This window comes from Chlorocebus sabaeus, chromosome 9, assembly GCF_047675955.1.
Source record: "Chlorocebus sabaeus isolate Y175 chromosome 9, mChlSab1.0.hap1, whole genome shotgun sequence".
Lineage (NCBI taxonomy): Eukaryota > Metazoa > Chordata > Mammalia > Primates > Cercopithecidae > Chlorocebus > Chlorocebus sabaeus.
Window position 1 is genome coordinate 117,993,578 of NC_132912.1, and position 21,769 is coordinate 118,015,346.

Genomic DNA, 21,769 nt, shown 5'->3' on the forward strand with positions numbered 1-21,769 from the left:
CTGCTTAGTCAAGTCTGTGGTTGAAGCTCTCTGTTGCATTTTAAAAATTTTATTCATTGAATTCTTCAGATCTAGGATTTATTTTGTTCTTTTTTTCCTGATATCTCTGTTGTTGAATTTTTCATTCAAATTATGAATTGTTTTCCTTATTTTGTTGAATTATCTATCTGTATTCTCCTATATCTCACTGAAGTTCCTTCAGATTATTTTGAATTTTCTTTCTGCTATTTCATATGTTTACTTATGTTGGGTTCTATTACTGGAGAAATATTGTTTTCCTTTGGAGATACCTTTTTTTTTTGCTTTTTCTTGTTTGATATATTCCTACATTTTATGTAGGAATTCCTACATAAAATTCTTCCAATTTTATGGAGTAGGTTTTGTATGGAAAGAGTTATTAGTATGAATGGGTCTTGGCGTATTAGTTCAATGGGGTGTATTGGTATTGGTTCTAGGTAGATGCAGTAGTGTAGTCTCCATGTAGTTTCTTTAGCTCTAGTCCACACTAGTGACATACTAGTGACATTTTCAAGTGTCTTAGTAGCCTTAGCAAAGACAGTTTGTAGCAGTGGTGGTGTGGCTCTGTTGGAGAGTGTGCTCACCTTGCTGTTTCTCAGGTCATGGGCATGTGAGTACCCACAGTGGGTAGGGCAACTTGCATTCTGGCTTGCTGGGGTTGAGGCCACAGGACTCTCGCTGTGAGAGCATAGGCATGTAGTCACTTGGCTGACCTGGGGGCTGGCCTGCCAGGAACAACCTATGAGATTGTTTTTCAAGCTTAAGATATGAGTGTATAGCTGCTCGGTTGGCCTGGAAACATGTTTTCTAGGGATGGCCTTTGGGCCTGTTTTTCAGGCCCAGGAGACAGGTTCAAGGCTCCTTGGCTGTCCTGGGGGCTTGCTTGCCAGGAACAACCCACAGGGCTATTTCTTAATCCCGGGATGTAGGTGCATTGCTGCTCGGCTGGCTTGGGGGAATATCTGCTGGGAATGCCTCATGGGGGTGTCTCAGGCCCAGGATATGCTTATATGGCTTCCTGGCTAGCCTGTGGGTGTGCCTGCCAGGGGTGGCCTGTAGGGCTGTTTCTCAGGTGCTGGATGTGGACTTCTGGCTGCTTGTATTGCATGGAGGCATGCCCAACAGTGGCAGCCTGTGGAACTGTTTCTAGGCCCTGATTGCCAGTGTAGGGCTGTTAGGCAGGCCAAGGGCCTGCCTGGAGAGGTTGCAGTGTGGCTGTTTCTCAGGCCCTGAGTGCAGGCATGTAGCCGCTCCTCTAGCCTAGGGGCATATTAGCTGCACAGAGGCTCAAGGGCCTCTCCTGCTTGGGGGAGGGCATGCACTGGTTTGGCTGGCTCGGCTGGCTCAAGGACCGCATTGTCCTGTGTGGGACTGCCAGACCATTCCTTTGGCTCAAAAGTGCAGTGGTGGGGATTGATTTCCCTACTGTGTAGGACCAGAGTCACAGCCAATCCTGGACCTAGGCTTCATTCAGCTGGGGTTGTGGCATTCAGCCACCTGTGTGGGCTTGGTGGAATGAAAATGAACTGCAGTACTGGAGAGGTGCAGAGGCTACTGGACACTTGAGCAAGGTACACTCCAGAGGTGGTTCTGGTCTCAAGATGGCACCATGCTGCGGCATCTTGGCTCACAGGGCTTGAGTAGGGAATGAGAAGTGCACACCTTGTATTCTTAATTGAGGGCAGTGCAGCTGAGGGAATTCCTGGCAGCTTTCTAAACTGGGCTCAGAACTTGTAAGGACTGTGGGATTCTTCTGTAGTAAAGATTGTAGGTGTTTGTGGTAGCACTGGGGGCTAGTGGAGATCATCTGCTTACCTAGTCCCTATAACAGGAAGTCACTGCTGATCCTGAACAGATCCAATCCAGGTGGAGAAGACAGGACAAAGGCTGGGTGCCTCCACGCTGCCTTTCTGGACTTGCATTCACTGCAGGTGAATCTCTACTCCCCCACTGCACTCCAGCACTCTCCCTTCGACACTCCAGTCAAAGCGTAGCTCTTTATTCATTGTCTCAATCCTCTCCTGTGGAAGGGATGAGTACCAGGTGTCTCTAGTCAGACAAGATGCTGACATCACTCCTGAAATTTTTGTATGGACACTCAATCCACTGTTACTGCCAACCCTAATTTTTGTGATGAAATGTATTAATATTAGCATGTATATTTCTCATGAATATCAGTAATGGATAATCTAATTTCTATCCCCAGTTTCTGTCTGTACAGCCAAAGCCCTCTTCCCCATGAATAAAACTGATGAATTAGTTTTATCCTTTGACTTTTATAAATATTCAAATATTTTGAGGTAGATATTGCAATACGGTACTTCTTGGCCTTATACAATTTTTTTTTTTTTGGTCTGGCATTAATAGGGTAAAGAAAAACTATACTAATCATATTAGTTGATTCAGAAAACTACTTCTCTGTGAACTGTAACTATTTTTCTGTGAAGGATAGACCAGTAGTTATTCATTTAGTATACATTTATTGAGCACTTTCAGTGTACTTGGCAATCTACTGCTTTCTGAGATTACAAAGATCAAAAGACAATTGCTGTTCTCAAAGAGCTTAGTGGAGAGAGAAACAAACACAATTATACTGAAATGTGATAATTGCAATGACAGATGCACATAGGGTGATATATGAAGATAAGGGGTAGGCATCTAACCAGTAATGTGGACCTAAGAATAATTTCCTAGAGGAGTGCCCTAGCTATGTCTCACAGGATTCAGAGTTGGCCAGCACATGAAAATATTGGTAAAGAGTCCAGAGAAATGCCTATGTCTTTTCTCTCAACTTGTCTTGAGAGCTGCCGGCTTCATGGCTAGAGGATAAGATATATGAGGTAGCATGTAGGAGAGACCTATCAGTTTTATAATATTTTTTTGAAGAATGTGACAAGGTGTATTTGTAAAGTTTTACTTTAGCATATGGGACAAACAACATGAGTTAAAATCTGTCTATATTCTTGTGATGCCAATTTATTTCTTTTACTACAAAAAATAAGGGGCTATTACCAATGAACATGTGAAAATTAGTTCTCACTACCTTCCACTTATGCAGAGCTTATTATTGGCAGATTCAAATTTCCTGATATTTAGAAAGTACTGGTATTTGATATTATAATTCTGTTGCTTTTTTTCTTGCTTAAGACATATTGTTTTTAGTTCTTACAATATAACCTTGAAATGTACTTTTTTGAGATTGCATATTTCAAGATTCTTATGTTAGTGTTCGTTTTTTCTTGCCTATTATTATGAAAAATAATGATGGAACTAATAATTATTTTGAATGCGTGATGAACTTAGACTTGATAAGTTCATCACGCATTCAAAAGTTTCATTTGCTAAGGAATGTGATGCTAGCTAGCATCCTGTAAATGAAGAATGTTTTGCTTTATCAGAAAGCTGAGCTTTAGCAAGATTTCAAAGGTGGAGACTTCTGCAAGGTGACATTCAATTATGCATATCTTTATATAAAATGAATTCTGAGTCATTGCAGTTATATAAACTTAAGACAACCTTTCTTTGGCAAATAAAGATCGACAAATTCATTCACTTTATGGAGATATCTTGGGTCAAATGATCATTTACTTATCGGAAATGGCTAATGAAATGTTACAGTGATTTATGGTGTGCTGCAGGAAATTTTCATGATATAGTTATTTATCTTACATAAGATAATGAACTGCCTATCCAGTTCATTTACTGAGTAATAGTTACTTTAAATGTTTTATCAGCAGCTTTGTTTTTCTGTTTTCCTCCTCTTCCTCTCAGATTTTTATCATGATGAGTTAGGGAGTAATATTTCATTTTGAATGACTTGTCTTGACTATAGATAGTTCAGGGATATAGGCAGAATTGCTGTCATGTGAAACACAGTTGTTAATCTGAAATATCTATGTTGAATTGACTCCTGCTGTTATTATCAAGAGCTGTAAGAATGTTTTAGCTTTTTGCTTATCAAAATATTTTTCAGAATAATATATGAAATATATACTGATCACAATGTGAAGCAGCATGTGTATTTTTATAATTAGAAACATTATTTATTAAGCACCATCTTTGTTTCAGGCACTGTGCAGATGATGGAAGATAGCAATCTTTATTCTAATGAATTTTGTTTAGCAAAATTTATTGATTACCTACTATGTGTACAGTACTTGGGCAATATGAGATTTATTGTCATAACAAGAATTTATATTTAAATTTTATTCAAGAAACATTTGTCGAGTGTTTACTATGTGAACTTTATTGTATTTGTACACTGCACACATTTCTAGGTGTATGGCTATCTTTTAAGATCTCTAGGACCATATACACATCATAACTAGAATATATACTGGATACAAATATCTTATTTCCATGTTGCTAATGTGCAAGGTGGAGAAACATTTTTCTCTGTCCTGATACTCTGTAATGTTAAAAAAAAAAAAAAAAAAGAACAATGGGGAGTTTTGAAATCATTTCACATTGTAATATAATATTGGTAGCTTAGTATTTAGGAAAATATGTGTATATATATATATTAAAATAGAGGTGTTTATAATCTAAAAAAATTTATAAAGATTAGTAATTCGGATCATGAATATATCACTTTTTAATATAAGAATAACATTTTAAAATTGAGTAATTATTAAGGTTATAAATATGGTAAAGATGTTCATTTCAAGCTAATTTTGAAATATTACTTACAGCATTAAGAATAGTTATGTGGTATTTGTCAATTTTAGTTAAATTTTAGGCCCAAGCATCATATTTTATTATTTTAGTTTTTTATTAATAAAATTATATGACATTAATTTATCTAAAAATCATATAGAAGCCCAAATTTATATGTAGAGGTCTAAGCTAAGAGAGAGGCAGTTACTCTTCTTTAAGTCTTTTTGCTAAGTCTTGTTATGAAGACTTCACTCAGACTCTATATACTGTTTGTTGATTTTATTTTCTATTTTCACAGTGCAGATAATGACAATTTATCTTTAGAATCTTAATCCTTCAACTGATTACATTGATAGTAGTAATAGTAATAGAAGCAGCAGCAGCAATAACAATATGTTAAGTTTTTAAATAATCCTGCCTTATCAGATAGATAATTATATCTCCATTTGATAGAAGAGGAAACTGAGGTTCGCGAAGGCTAAATAAATGATGCCAATCATGTAGCTAAACATAAAACCTGTGTTTTAAAAACAGTGTTCTATTCTACATCATTCTCCAAACTATGCTATAATTGTTAATTATTCTTAGTACTAAAACTCATTAGAAAGGCAGTTTTATATATATCTTCAAATATAATTTTTAATAATAATGAACCATTTGCTAAGGAACATGGCATATTTTTACATCTAACTTTCTTTGAATGCCCCTTTTCCTGTTGTTTACAGAAAGTATCACCTTGGGTAGGCTTGCGCAAGATCAATGTATCCTACTGGGGATGGGAAGACATGTCTCCTTTTACAAACACAACACTACAGTGGCTTCCTGGTGAACCCAATGATTCTGGGTTTTGTGCATATCTAGAAAGGGCTGCAGTGGCAGGCTTAAAAGTTAATCCTTGTACATCTATGGTAAATGGCTTTGTCTGTGAAAAACCTGTTGGTAAGTAGTCCAGTAAATTAGCATTCCTTTAAAAGTATGTTTCCAATCCATCTTCTCATTCCTTCCTTCTAGGGTGTAGTCTGATTCTCTGATATTTATATAAATTTTATTTTTATACACATTCTTCCCCACTTACTATTAGTGATCTCAGCATTAACTTGTGAAAATAACATAATATTATTATTTTATGCAATCTCTGTTGGTTCAAATAGTGAGATTATGAATATATGGTTGTAGTTACTTACAATATAGCAATAATCTATTCTTAATTCATTAATGTCTTTCACTTATCATGATAGTGTTTGGGAAGAAGATTTGTTTAATTGGGACTCCTTTTACTCTTGTAGACATATTTCAGTTATCAAGTAAAAAGAAACATTTTTGTTACATCTTCTGAAATGGATTTTTGTTAAGTGAGAAAGGAATATGAAATTATTTTCTTTTAAATGTTATATTTTTATCATGGTACAATATGCTTAAAACTTACCATTTTAACCATTTTAAATGTATTTTAATGCCAATTCAATGGCATTAAGTACTTTGGCACTGTTGTACAAACATCATCACTGTTTATCTCCAGAACTTTTTACATTTTGCAAAACTAAAAATATGTACCCATTAAACAATAACTGTGTTTCCTCCACCCCACCCCCTACAGTCCCTAGCAACTACTATTCTACTTTCTGTCTCTATGAATTTACTACTTCAGATACCTCATATGGTGGAATCATATAGTATACGTCCTATGTGACTGGCTAATTCCCTTAGCATAATGTCTTTAGTATTTCACCATGTTGTAGGATGTATGAGAATTTCCTTCCTTTTTAAGGCTGAGCAGTATTACATTATATGTATATACTACATTTTGTTCATCCCTTCATCTATCAGTGGATACTTGGGTTGCTTCTACCTTTTGGCTCTTGTGAGTAATGCTGCCATGAATGTGGATGTATGAACATCTGTTCAGCTTCTTGCTTTCACTTCTTTGGGGTATATAGGCAGAAGCAGAATTGCAAAATCATGTGGCAATTCTGTGTTGAAATTTTTGAGGAATCACCATACTGTTTTTCTCAGAGGCTGTATACATTCCCACCAGCAGTGAACAAAGGTTTCAATGTCTCTGCATCCTTGCCAATATTTATTTCCTATTATTTTAAAATAATAGTCATCCTAAAGGCTGTGATAAATATTGTATCTTGTGTAATATTTTATGATAAGCTGTATTTTTATTCTTTGTTTATATCAGAGATGTGTTCACTTATGGGACATTTACTTTGTAAGATGTGGAATGTTATGGAAAACATTGTGGCTGGGAAAACATTGTGGCTGGGAAAGTAAACACTGCTAGTATACAAACTAGGTCATAGATTACATTACTACTTATAATATTTAAAATTATACAACTTTACTTTGTAAATAATTAAAAATATCAAAGAAGTTGTACATTTTCAAATTTAATAAAACATTTGAGAAGTATTGATATATCACCTTTGTTTTTATTTACCTCATCATATTATAATGCCAAAGTTGGCTTAATTGAAACATGCTCTGAACAGCAAAGCAAAGAAAACCCATACAATTGTGTTAACATGAAGTTAAAAATGAAATTATTGTATTTGTTTATTTATTCCAGTTAGTCCAAATCAAAATGCGAGGCCATGCAAAAAGCCATGCTCTCTAAGGACATCATGTTCCAACTGTACAAGCAATGGCATGGAGTGTATGTGGTGCAGCAGTACGAAACGATGTGTTGACTCTAATGCCTATATCATCTCTTTTCCCTATGGACAATGTCTAGAGTGGCAAACTGCCACCTGCTCTCGTGAGTATTTATCTAGAGTGCTTTTCATTTGACAGCAACATAAATTACTATTCTATGATGTAAAGAAGAATTAAATATTTGAAGAAGTTTCAGAAAATGAGAAAAAATATTGCTACAGCTACTTTTGAAACCAACTGGTACTGTTAATCTCTGATTTTGATTATATCATCATTTTGCATTCCACTATCTTACCCTAAATATTAACATATTGCCACATATGTACAGCCCCTTTTCCCTGAACTGTGTGTATGTTGCAGACAGCATAACACTTCATGAGAGTGTTCACCTCAAACATCACAGATTGCTTTGGTGAGCCTTTTTAGTGTATTTTAATCTAATACAGTTCCCATGTCTTTTCCTTACATGACTTTGATATTTTTGAATAACCTATACCAGTTGTTTTGGAGGTTTCTCAATTTGGATTGTCTAATTTTTCCCTCATAATTAGGTTCAGGAAAGCATTTTGGGGCAAGAATATCGTATCAATGTTGGTATATCTGCTACAAGTATAGAATGCACAGTCTTGACATCACGTAGAGTTATGTCAGCAGTACTGGACTTGCTATGAGTTGTACTATGGGGATGGCATTGAATCTATAAATTACCTTTTCTTTTTTATTTTTTTATTTTTTATTTTTTATTTTTTTAAAATTTATTTATTATTATTATACTTTAGGTTGTAGGGTACATGTGCATAACGTGCAGGTTTGTTACATATGTATACTTGTGCCATGTTGGTGTGCTGCACCCATCAACTCGTCATTTACATCAGGTATAACTCCCAATGCAATCCCTCCCCCCTCCCCGCTCCCCATGATAGGCCCCGGTGTGTGATGTTCCCCTTCCCGAGTCCAAGTGATCTCATTGTTCAGTTCCCACCTATGAGTGAGAACATGCGGTGTTTGGTTTTCTGTTCTTGTGATAGTTTGCTAAGAATGATGGTTTCCAGCTGCATCCATGTCCCTACAAAGGACACAAACTCATCCTTTTTTATGGCTGCATAGTATTCCATGGTGTATATGTGCCACATTTTCTTAATCCAATCTGTCACTGATGGACATTTGGGTTGATTCCAAGTCTTTGCTATTGTGAATAGTGCTGCAATAAACATACGTGTGCATGTGTCTTTATAGCAGCATAATTTATAATCCTTTGGGTATATACCCAGTAATGGGATGGCTGGGTCATATGGTACATCTAGTTCTAGATCCTTGAGGAATCGCCATACTGTTTTCCATAATGGTTGAACTAGTTTACAATCCCACCAACAGTGTAAAAGTGTTCCTATTTCTCCACATCCTCTCCAGCACCTGTTTCCTGACTTTTTAATGATCACCATTCTAACTGGAGTGAGATGGTATCTCATTGTGGTTTTGATTTGCATTTCTCTGATGGCCAGTGATGATGAGCATTTTTTCATGTGTCTGTTGGCTGTATGAATGTCTTCTTTTGAGAAATGTCTGTTCATATCCTTTGCCCACTTTTTGATGGGGTTGTTTGTTTTTTTCTTGTAAATTTGTTTGAGTTCTTTGTAGGTTCTGGATATTAGCCCTTTGTCAGATGAGTAGATTGCAAAAATTTTCTCCCATTCTGTAGGTTGCCTGTTCACTCTGATGGTAGTTTCTTTTGCTGTGCAGAAGCTCTTTAGTTTATGAATTAATTCAAGATGGATTAGAGACTTAAATGTTAGACCTAATACCATAAAAATCCTAGAGGAAAACCTAAGTAGTACCATTCAGGACATAGGCATGGGCAAAGACTTCATGTCTAAAACACCAAAAGCAACAGCAGCAAAAGCCAAAATTGACAAATGGGATCTCATTAAACTAAATTACCTTTTCACGGTATTGATTTCTTTCACAATATTGATTCTTCCTATCCATGAGCATGGTATGTTCTTCCATTTGTTTGTGTCCTCTTTTATTTCATTGAGCAGTGGTTTGTAGTTCTCCTTGAAGAGGCCCTTTACATCCCTTGTAAGTTGGATTCGTAGGTATTTTATTCTCTTTGAAGCAATTGTGAATGGAAGTTCATTCATGATTTGGCTCTCTGTTTGTCTGTTACTGGTGTATAAGAATGCTTGTGATTTTTGCACATTGATTTTGTATCCTGAGACTTTGCTCAAGTTGTTTATCAGCTCAAGGAGATTTTGGGCTGAGATGATGGGGTTTTCTAAATATACAATCATGTCATCTGCAAACAGGGATAATTTGACTTCTTCTTTTCCTAACTGAATACCCTTGATTTCTTTCTCTTGCCTGATTGCCCCGGCCAGAACTTCCAACACTATGTTGAACAGGAGTGGTGAGAGAGGGCATCCCTGTCTTGTGCCAGTTTTCAAGGGGAATGCTTCCAGTTTTTGCCCATTCAGTATGATATTGGCTGTGGGTTTGTCATAAATAGCTCTTATTATTTTGAGATACATTCCATCAATACCGAATTTATTGAGAGTTTTTATCATGAAGAGCTGTTGAATTGTGTCAAAGGCCTTTTCTGCATCTATTGGGATAATCATGTGGTTCTTGTCTTTGGTTCTGTTTATATGCTGGATTACGTTTATTGATTTGCATATGTTGAACCAGCCTTGCATCCCAGGGATGAATCCCACTTGATCATGGTGGATAAGCTTTTTGATGTGCTGCTGGATTCGGTTTGCCTGAATGAATATTTAATACTGGGTACTATGTGGTGAGAGTGTCCTTGCTTACAAACACAAATGGCATCAGAATATAGGTGCCAAGGGAATTGCATAATGCTACTGGTAGCACATGGTAGCCTTGTTGGAACTTGAGACCATGTGAAACTTTCTGCTTGGCAGAAGAAAGTACTGATCTTAGCTAGCTTCTTCATAGCAGAGAATATGGTTTATCTTTCCACAGTCCACTCTTTGACACTGCTGCTCATCAAAAATACACCTTTTCAGCTGAATTAATTGGAATTTCAGATTTGGAACAAAAAAGTAGAAAGTAGTATTTATTCCTGCTGCTCTCATGACCTGTTCTCAATGTTGGTTGCATTCATTCATATCCCACTTATTGGTATCTGTCCGTCTTGTAATTAATCCAGACTTTATGTCCTTTTTTTTGGGAATAATATACTTTTCAGGGGCCCAGTAGTTACCATTCTACCACCATAGAAAGCTGTAGAACCACCTGAGATAAAGTTGGTATCCAGGTTTGTTTGTTTGTTTGTTTGTTTGTTTTTTGAGATGGAGTCTCGCTCTGTGGCCCAGGCTGGAGTGTAGTGGCCCAATTTCAGCTCACTGCAACCTCCACCTCCCTGGTTCAAGTGATTCTCTTGCCTTAGCCTCCGAAGTAGCTGGGTCTACAGGCATGCGCCACCATGCCCGGCTAATTTTTGTACTTTTTTTAGAGATGGAGTTTCACTGTTGGCCAGGCTGATCTCGAACTCCTGACCTCATGATCTGCCCGGCTCGGCCTCCCAAAGTGCTGGGATTACAGGTGTGAGCCACCGCACCTGGCTGATATCCAAGTTTATGTCCATTGAGGATGCTTTGATTTGAACAAAGCAAAATATCAGTTACTTGTTAAAGTCCAAACAGACAAATAAAATGAGAAGTTCTTTTGGTTCTTTTTCAATTCCCTTCTTCTCAACATCTGAGTGTCTAGGAAGCTCACAAAGAAAATAGGAGCAAAAGTCCTTAGATTTTTTTTTTTCTTCCAATACTTTAACCTGCAGTAAACAGGATTTGAAATGAGTGAATCTAACATGTTGGTATGTTTGTTTGAGGTTCCAAAGAAATTGTAGTTACAGTTCAGTCAAAGGAGACAAAATAACAGCCACTTGCAGTCCAGTGTATCTATTAAACTCAGGAATATGTTGTGGTTGAAATGTATTCAATGAGATAGGGAAAGCAACAGTTTCCATCTCTACACAGGAATTCTCTCCAGGGGATCTTTATCGCAATTCTAATTCCTTTCTCCTAACAGTCCTAAGTTCTCCACTATGATCATCTCTCTTCTTTTGTCATATTTGAAACTTTTAAAGGTCAAAGGTCCATTTTAGGTTTTTGTATCCGTCCACTGGTTTCCCTGTGTCCCTTTCTCTCCAGGAAACAGTCACTTGGAGTTTTCCTAGGAGTGCAGGCCATAACACAGCTTGTTTCTATAACCTTCCTAAGTATCTTCAGGACTTTCTTACTAGATCATTGACTTTGTTGCAGTCCCTCCATAGGAGCAGCCACTGGCAGCCTGACTGATGAAAATACAAACTACTATCCCAGCAGCAATATTTGTTCTGCCTGTCCACTCTTCCTTCCCTCCTTTTGAGCTTTCTTGTTTTTCCTCTGAGAGGCAACCCATTCTAGTTAGCAATTATAGTAATGATATGGCTCCCATGAGTGGAGGAACACCAGGGCTCTTGTCTCACGTTGAATTAGATTGAACAACAGAGACACACGTGGAGTGGTTTTAAGGAACGGAGAGTTTAATAGGCAAGAAAGAAAAGAGAAGGCAGAAGGAAGAGGCTCGCCCTTACAGAGACAGAGGGATGGGGGCTCCACAGCTCAAAGAGGAAACCCCAAGTGTGGTACATACCAGGCAGGTATATGTAGAGGCTGGAGGAGTCCGTGTCTAATTTGCATAATAGGGCTTAGGGGATTGGTTTGACCAGGCATTCATTCATGTAGCCCTGGGAAAAAAACTGGCCTTCCCACCCTAGCCTTTTAATATGCAAATGCAGGGCACCATGATGTTCTACACACGTGGGGATATGTGGGGCAAGGGCAAGAGGACAAAGGTAGGAATCGCCATGTTGAGTGGACCCAGTTTCTAATGGCTTGCGTATGCATACTAAAGGTTGTGGCTTGGCTCTAAAAGCCCGGACTTTTCTGTTAGACAAGCAACGCTTTTGGAGGTGTTTTAAAAAGAAATGAAAACTTTCCAAGGATCCCTTTTCTCTCTATCTACCTAAATAATTTCTTAATAACTTCTCTCACAGTAACTTCATAATTTTGAGATCCCTGTTGGTAGTAAGTCTACTATGTTGAAGCCTATAAGTGTATGGCCCTTAGACAACATGGTCACCCAGTTGATATTAGTCCTTCTTGCCCAGATGAGTCATCTTCCCATTTAGAGGTAGCCACTACTTAAGGCAATGCACGTAGAGACTCACTGACTTTCTAGGCCTTTCATCACTCCCAGTGGCCCAGTCAAATATGTATTTGGTCCATAGTGGGCACCACTGTTGCTTGAAGAGCTAAGGCAAAACAGTAACACAATGCAGGCTAGAATCCCAGCTGCAGCTGTTGTGTTCATTTGTTCCTTCAGGCTCTTGGCATCAAGTGGAGAGATACGCCTGGGATGGGAATGGTTGGATGTATTATGGGTTGAGCTCCCCGTTGATATCCCTTTTTAGGGATTGTGATAAGGAATGGGGATATTGTACCTGATCAAGTGTGCGGCAGTGTAGTGGTTTCAGGCATAAAATGGCCTTTTTAGCACGGCAGAACATTTCAAAACTGGGAGCCAGCTGCCCAGGAGAGTTGAATACAAGAGTTGAAGACTTGTGGGGAATGAGACAATGAGCGCCTTCTCCTGCCTCGATAGTCATGGGTCTCTCCACAAACATTATTGTTCAATGAATGAAGCTAGCATGAAAGATTACATACTGTTTGACTACATTTAGGTATAAAGTTCAAAAATAGTCAGAACTACACTATGTTGTTTAGAAATGTGTGTTTAGGTGGTAAAACTATAGAGTAAGGCAAAAGTTTACTCTCAAAAATGTCAGCTAGAGGATGTTGCTGGGAGAAGTTTAGAGGTGCCGATTAGGAAATGAGACAAGAGAGGCAGTGATCCACTGCTAGGCTTTGTGCAGGTCCAGAGTGTGTGTGTATAATAATTTATTAATCTTATATTTTTCTTTATGTAATTGTATATGTGTTATATTTCACAATAAAAAAGGCTAAAAAGTAGGGAAAAAGTGGTTTGTGAAAGTCTAAGCTCTTATTCTCTTAACAACTTTCTAAAAATTATTTAGAATTAAGCTTATGTTCTCACAAGTTTTTCTTACATCCCATTCCTTCTCATTTGTTCTACTTTTTTGTTTTCTCACAATTTTTTTTGGTGGTATAACACATAACGTAAGTTATACCATTTTAACCATTGGTAAACAATCTTTAGTAAATTTTTTCAAATAAATTTGTGACATAAACTTTTGAGTCTTTGCATGTCTAAAAGTATACTTTTCATTTTCACTTGAATGATAAAATGGCTAAATGTAGTATTCTAAGTAATTTTTTCCTTGGAACCTCTTTAGCATTCAGTGTTGTGGATGAGAATGCCAATGCCAATCTAATTTTCATTCCTTTGTGAAACATCTTTTTTATTCCCCCTTTGGGAGCTCTTAAGATTTTTTTCTTTCTTGTTGGCATTCTAAAATTTTTCATGGTTTTAATTCAGTTTTTCAGTGATTGATGTGGTTCTTTAAAATTAATTTTTTTTTTTACAGTTTTTCATTGAAGAAAATCATTTTTAGATTTTTTAGATTTTCTCATTGGCTCTTTAAATCTGAAGAGTGGTTTGTTTCTTCATCTGCTAAAAATGTTCTGTAATGTCTTAAAATACATGTTTTCTTATCTTTACTCTTGTTACAAATATTAAAATAGTTACTAGAACGTCTAGATATATCTTAATATCTCTTAACTCTATTTGTATTTTTTGTATTTTTGTTTGCTAATATTTAGCTATTTTTCCTTTTATAATCCTTTACTTGGGACTTTTTATTTAGTTGAAATAAGTTTTTTGCAAACACTGTAATTATATAGTACAAATATATAAATTGTAACTGATTTTTTTTGAGACGGTTAGTGAAACATAATTCACTATTTTAACACAGGTATGAATTAAATTTCTACCACTGACAAATCAAATAATGATAACTATATACTGCTGGTGGAATTGTCAGCTAGGCAAGCATACATCAGATCTTCAGGTCTGTCATTGTGTCTCTTGTTTTTGATCTTTTGCTTCTTTTGTTTTCTTGATTATTATAGAGGCTTCATTGTCTACTTCTACCATTTGTTCCTTGAGCAGGTAGTCTAGTTTGCTATTTTTTCTTCTCTGTAGTTCCGTTCTCTGTTCTGTTGTCAAGTTCGCCTTTCCGGAAGCTGTGTATAGATCATTTGTGCTGATAATGTCCAGGACTACTCTAACAGTTATTTCTATTCCACAGGGTTTGTTTGTTTGGTTTTGTTTTTTAGAGACAGGGTCTTGCTCTGTCACCCAGGCTGGAGTGCAGTGGCACAGTCTTGGCTCAGTGCAATCTCCGCCTCCTGGGTTCAAGCAATTCTCCTGCCGCAGCCTCCCGAGTAGCTGGGACTACAGGTGCCTGCCCCCATGCCTGGATGATTTTAGTGTTTTTAGTAGAGATGGGGTTTCACCATGTTGGCCAGGTGGTCTTGAACTCCTGACTTTAAATAATCTGCCCACCTTGGCCTCCCAACATGCTGGGATTACAGGTGTGAGCAACTGCGCCCGGCCTCCACAGATTTTTTTATTATACACCTGTGTGTCGTTGTGGGGAAGAAGGGCATTGGACATTGCCTCAAGGAGACTTTGTATTTCTGGAAGTAGTAGTTACCTGGCAGTGATCCGCTATCTGTGAATAACGAACTCCTTCATTGTTTAATTTTTCCCATGTTTTTAACCAACAAACATTTGTAGAGTAGTGAAGAAATGCCAGGAAATACAATAGGGACTGGGAGTACAATGACATTCTTGTTCAAAATACAATTTAAAAGTAGCTGAGTGTTACTCTTTCATAGGTGTCAGCTTCTCGGCAATGGTTTTAGTATGCTGTTGACTTTAACTTTTTAACTTTTCAGGATAAATTATATGTATTTACATTATCGTTTTCTACTACACATGTCTATTCATTTAACATTTGAGTCTTTAAAATACTTTTATGCTTACCAACAAAACTTTGTATTGGAAGTGGTCTTTTAGTTGCCTTCAGGAAGTTGCCTCAATGTTCATTTGAGGTTTACTGGTAAATAGAAATTAAGGGAAATTTTTCTTTGGAAAGGAGAAACAAATAGGATTTTGCAATATTTTCCAGTATTTTTCAGTTATAATATTATGATATCATTGTTTAAAATTCACAAATTGAAGAGAGGAAATATATATTAAGACAATTTTTGACTAATGGTTTCTGAGAAAACTTTGCTAATATTTGGCATTATTAATAATTGATATATTTTGGATAGTCAGGTATTCTACTTGTGAAAATGAATTCCAGGGCAATGTTTAAAGCAATAGTAGGAGATTTAGTCCTAAGTGTATAAAGGTTCAAATGAAAATGCAATTAAATTGATATAGTAAAATAGAATAATACACAACTTGAGGATAAGGTATTATCTCACAAATCTATATTTTTTTCAATTATTTGTAAGTTTATGTGTTCAATTTAAACACTTTCACAATTAAGGAAGGTAATCATTTTTAAAATTTGATGACAATTTCTTACAGGTTGGTTTTTTAATATTCTTACCCGTTTGAAAAACCATATTGGATATTTTAAAACTTGATCTTTTGAAAAGCCAAAAGTAAATAAAATAAACAGGATTGCTCCAATTACCCATATTTCATACAAGTCCTTATACCACACGTAACTTTAGGAACAATAGCATAGCCTGCATAAGGTTTCTCATATCTTATTTTCTATAAGAAAGAGAAGAAAAATTAGCATATGTCAGTTTTTGAGTCCCTGCTAAATAGTAATTAACTTTCTGTTAAAATGCATGTTGCTTTCTACTCTTGAAAAACAAAGTCAGCATTACCTTATTTAATATCTTTATATCTGAAATGAAATCTAAGAGAATTATGATGTTGCTCTGAACTTGACATTTTTGAACTTATTATTAAAGGCTAAATCTAATAGATAAGCAGAACTAGAGGATTAATAGTTTCTCGTTGTCAGTACGGAAAGCCCAGGATTCTGTATGTAAGCTAAGGTTTCCCCAGCTGTTTGGAAACATGAATAAGAATGTTGCATTGAGAACAGTTCAGATTTAATTTGTCCGTAATGCACCTTAAGAGATTTTAATGATTGTCTTTTCTATTTTTTGGTTTTGAAATTTTAGTCCTATAAGGACTATTTATTTATTTATTTAATTTTATTTTAAACGGAGTCTCACTCTGTCGCCCAGGCTGGAGTGAAGTGGTGCCATCTCGGCTCACTGCAAACTCTACCTCCTGGGTTCACACCATTCTTCTGCCTCAGCCTCCTGAGTAGCTGGGTCTACAGGAGCCCACCACCACGCCCGGCTAATTTTTTTGTATTTTTAGTAGAGACGGGGTTTCACCGTGTTAGCCAGGATGGTCTTGATCTCCTGACCTCGTGATCTGTCTGCCTCGATCTCCCTAAGTGCTGGGATTACAGTTATGAGCCACCGCGCCTGGTCTTATTTTTTAAATTGAATTTAATTTTTAAAATTTCAGTGGCTGTAGGGGTACAATTGTTTTTTAGTTATATGGATGAATTGTATACTGGTGAAGTCTGAGATTTTAGTGTACCTGTCACCTGAGTAGTGTACATTGTACCCAACATACAGTTTTTTTTTTTTTTATCCCTCATCTCCCTCCTTTGCTCTTCTGAGTCTTCATTGTCAATTATACCACTCTGTATGCCTCTGTGAACCCATAGCTTAGCTCCCACTTATAAGTGACAACACATACTATTTGTTTTTCCATTCTTGAGTTATTTCACTTAGAACAATGCTGTTGGCTCCATCCAAGTTGCTGCAAAAGACATTATTTTCTTCTTTTTAATGGCTCAGTAATATTCCCTGGTGTACGTATAACACATTTTCTTTATGCACTTGTCACTAGATTGTCACTTAGGTTGGTTCCATATCTTTGCAGTTGTGAATTGTGCTGTGATAAACACATGTATGCAGGTATCTTTTTGATATAATGACTTATTTTCCTTTGGGTAGACACCCAGCAGTAGGATTACGGGATTGAATGGTAGATCTACTTTTAGTTTTTCAGGAAACCTTCATACTGTTTTTCATAGAGGTTGTAATAATTTACATTACCACCAGCAGTGTATAAGCTTTCCCTTTTCACCGTATCCATGCCAACATCTATTGTTTTTTGACCCTTTAATAATGTCCATTTTGTCTGGGGTAAGGTGATATCTCATTGTGGTTTAAATTTACATTTCCCTGATGATGAGTGATGTGGAACATTTTTCACTTTTGTTGGCCATTTGTGTATTATCTTTTGACAAGTATCTATTCATGTCATTTGTCTACTTTTTGATGGGATTATTTGTTTTCTTGTTGCTGATATGTTTGAGTTCCTTGTAGATTCTGGATAGTAGTCCTCTGTCAGATGCATAGTTTGCAAATATTTTCTCCTGTCTTGTGTGTTGTCTGCTTACTTGGATAATTATCTATTTTGCTGTGTAGAAGCTTTTGAGTTTAATTAGGTTCCTTTTATGTATTTTTGTTTTTGTTGCATTTTATTTTGGGGTCTTAGTCAAAATCGCTTATGCCAGTGTCCAGAAAAGTTTTCCTTAGGTTTCTTCCAGAATTTTTATGGTTTCAGGTGTTAGATTTAAATCTTTAATCCATCTTGAGTTGATTTTTGTATATGGCGAGAGACATAGATCCAGTTTCATTCTTCTACGTGTGTTGACCCAGTTATCTCAGCACCATTTATTGAATAGGGTGTCTTTTCCCCAATTTATGTTTTTGTATAATTTGCCAAAAAATCAGTTGGTTGTAAGTATTTGGCTTTATATCTGGGTTCTCTATTCTGTTTCATTTTTCTGTATATCCCCATTTTTCTATGTATCTTTTGATTACCATAGTCTTATAATACAATTTGAAGTCAGGTAATATGATGCCTCCAGATTTGTTATTTTTACTTAGGATTGGTTTGGCTATTTAGGCTCTTTTTTGGTTCTATATGAATTTTAGGATTATTTTTTCTAATTCTGTGAAAAATGATGTTGGTGATTTGTCTGGAATTGCATTGAACCTGTAGATTATTTTGGGCAGTGTGATTATTCTCATGATATCATTTCTTCCAACCCATGAGTGTGGGATGTGTTTCTATTTGTTTTTGTCATCTATGATTTCTTTCAGCAGTGTTTTGTAGTTCTCCTTGTAGGGATATTTTACCTCCTTGGTTAAGTATATTCCTAGATACTTTATTTGTTGTAAAAGGGGTTGAGTTCTTGATTTGATTCTCAGGGTGGTCATTTTTGGTGTATAGCAGTGCTACCGATTTGTGCACATTGTTTTACTGAATTGATTTATCAAATCTAGGAGTCTTTTGGACAAGGACTCCTTAGGGTTTTCTAGGTATATGATCATATCAAAGTCTTTAGGGTTTTCTAGGTATACAGTATAAAATCACATCATAGTCTTTAGGGTTTTCTAGGTATACAATCATATCATTGGCAAAAAAGGATAGTTTGACTTCCTTGTTTCCTGTTTGGATGCCCTTTATTTCTTTCTCTTGCCTGATTGCTCTGGGTAGGATTTCCAGTATTATGTTAAATAGAAGTGATGAAAGTGGGCCTACCTATCTTCTTCTAGTACTTGGAGGTAATGCTTTCAACATTTTCCCATTCACTATGATGTTTGCTGTGGGTTTGTCATATATGGCTTTTATTATTGTGTGGTATGTTCCTTCTCTGCCTAGTTTGTTGAGGGTTTTTAATTATAAAGATATGCTGGATTTTAATGAGTGCTTTTCCTGTAATTATTTGAGATTATCATATCACTTTTGTTTTTAATTCATTTTATATGATAAATCATAATTATTGGCTTGCATATGTTGAACCATCCCTGGGATGAAACCTACTTAATCATGATGAATTATCTTTTTGACGTGCCATTGGATTCAGCTTGCTAGTATTTTGTTGAGGATTTTTTCATTTATGTTCATCAGGGATATTAGTCTGTGGTTTTCTTATTTTCTTCCCTGACTTTGCTGTCAGGGTGATACTGGCTTCATAGAATGAGTTAGGAAAAATTTCCTTTCTCAGTCTTTTGCAACAGTTTCAGTAGGATTGGTACCAGTTCTTTGAATATCTAGTAGAATTCGGCTGTGAATCCTCCGACCCTTGACTTTTTGGCTGGCAAATTTGTATTACTGATTCAGTCCCACTGCTTGTTATCGATCTGTTCAGGGTTTTGATTTCTTCCTGATTTAAGTTAGGAGAGTTGTATGTTTCCAGGAATTTTTCCATTTCCACTAGATATTCTAGTTTGTATGCATAGAAGTGTTCAGAGTTGTCTCAAATGATATTTTGTATTTCTGTGATGTTGTTTGTAATGTCTCAATTTTCATTTCTAATTAAACTTATTTGAATCCTCTCTTATTTGTTAATCTAACTAATGGTCTATCAATTTTATCTTTTCAAAAAGACAACGTTTCATTTCATTGGTCTTTTGTATTTTCTTGGTTTCAGTTTTATTTAGTTCTGGTCTGATATTTGTCATTTATTTTATTCTGCTAGCTTTGGGTTTGTTTTGTTCTTATTTCTCTAGTTCCTTGAGATGTGACATTAGATTGTCAGTGTGTGATCTAGCAGACTTTTTGATGCAGGCACTTAGTGCTATAAACTTTTCTCTTAGCACAGCTTTTGCTATATTCAAGGTTTAGATAACTTGTATCACAGTTATTGTTCTTTTTGCACAATTTAAAACTTTCCATCTTGATTTAATGTTAACCCCAAAATCATTCAGGAGCAGATTGTTAAATTTCCATGTATTTACATAGCTTTGAAGGTTCCTTTTGGAATTGATTTCTAGTTTCATTCTGCTATGGTCTGAGAAGATACTTGATATGATTTTGAGTTTTTTTTTTTGTTTGTTTTTGAGACAGAATCTTGCTCTGTGGCCCAGGCTGGAGTGCCGTGGCACAATCTCGGCTCACTGCAACCTCCGCCTCCCAGATTCAAGCAATTTTTCTACCTCAGCCTCCCGAGTAGCTGGGGTTACGGGCACATGCCACCACACCCGGCTAATTTTTGTATTTTTAGTAGAGCGAGGTTTCACCATGGTTGTCAGGCTGGTCTCAAACTCCTGACCTCATGATCCACCCGCCTTGGCCTTCCAAAGTGCTGGGATTACAGGCATGAGTCACCACGCCTGGCTGATTTTTATTTTTTAGAACTTATTGAGACTTGTTTTGTCGCGTGTCATATGGTCTATCTTGGAAAATGTTCCATATGCTGATGAGAAGAATGCATATTCTGCAGTTCTTGGGTAGAATGTTCTGTTAATATCTGTTAGGTCCATTTGTTCTAGAGTGTAATTTAAGTCCAGTGTTTCTTTGATGACTTTCTGCTTTGATGGTCTGTGTAGTGAAGTGTTGAAGTCCTCCACCATTATTGTGCTGCTGTCTATCTCTTTCTTAGGTCTAGTAGTGATTGTTTTATGATTTTCGGAGCTCTGGTGTTAGATGAATATATATTTTAGATTGTAATATCTTCTTGTTGCATTGATACTTTTATCATTATATAATGAACTTCTTTGTTTTTTTCTTTACTGTTGTTCCTTTAAAGTCTGTTTTATCTGATACAAGAATAGCTACTCCTGCTTGCTTTTGGTTTCCATTTGGATTGAACATCTTTTTCCACCCCTTTACCTGAGTCTATAAGAATCTTAAATGTTAGATGGGTCTCTTGAAGATAGCAGATATTTCGTTTGTGGTTTTTCATCCATTCTACCAATCTATGTCTTTTATGTGGAGCATTTATACCATTTACATGTAACATTAATATTGAGATGTGGGGTACATTTCTAGTCATCGTGTTGATTGTTACCTAGTTACTTTGTTTTCCTCATTGTGTTATTACTTTATAGGCCCTGTGAGTTTTATACTTTCAAGAGGTTCTATTCTGGTGCATATTGACCTTTCATTTTCAGATTTAGAACTCCTTTTAGCTTTTCTTGTAGGGCTGGTCTGTTAGTGACAAAATCCTTAGCATTTGCTTGTCTCAAAAGGACTTTATTTCTCCTTCATTTATGAAAGTTAGTTTTGCTGGATACAAAATTATTGGCTGGCAGTTATTCTGCTTAGGGAGGGTAAATAGAGAACCTTGATCCCTTCTGGCTCGTAAGGTTTCTGCTGAGAAATCTACTGTTAGTCTGATAGGTGTTTCTTTATAGATTATCTGATACTTTTGTCTTAGTGCTCTTAGAATTCTTTTATTCATGTTGACTTCAGATAGAATGATGACTATATACATTGGTAATGTCATTTGCGCACTGAATCTCTCAGGAGCTCTTTGAGCTTCTTGTATTTGGGTGTCTAAATCTCTAGGAAGGCCAGGGATGTCTTTCTCAAG

General features: G+C 36.4%; 1 protein-coding gene across 3 annotated transcripts in view; it reads left to right on the forward strand.

The window, feature by feature from the left end:
* Positions 1-21,769, forward strand: part of ATRNL1 (attractin like 1) — an 809,729-nt gene that overhangs the window by 193,469 nt on the left and 594,491 nt on the right. For all 3 annotated transcript variants that reach the window (XM_038008819.2, XM_073019389.1, XM_007964178.3), the window contains exons 16-17: positions 5,400-5,613; positions 7,247-7,435. In XM_038008819.2, coding sequence (XP_037864747.1) covers positions 5,400-5,613; positions 7,247-7,435 — 403 coding nt within the window. The remainder of the gene's footprint in view (positions 1-5,399; positions 5,614-7,246; positions 7,436-21,769) is intronic.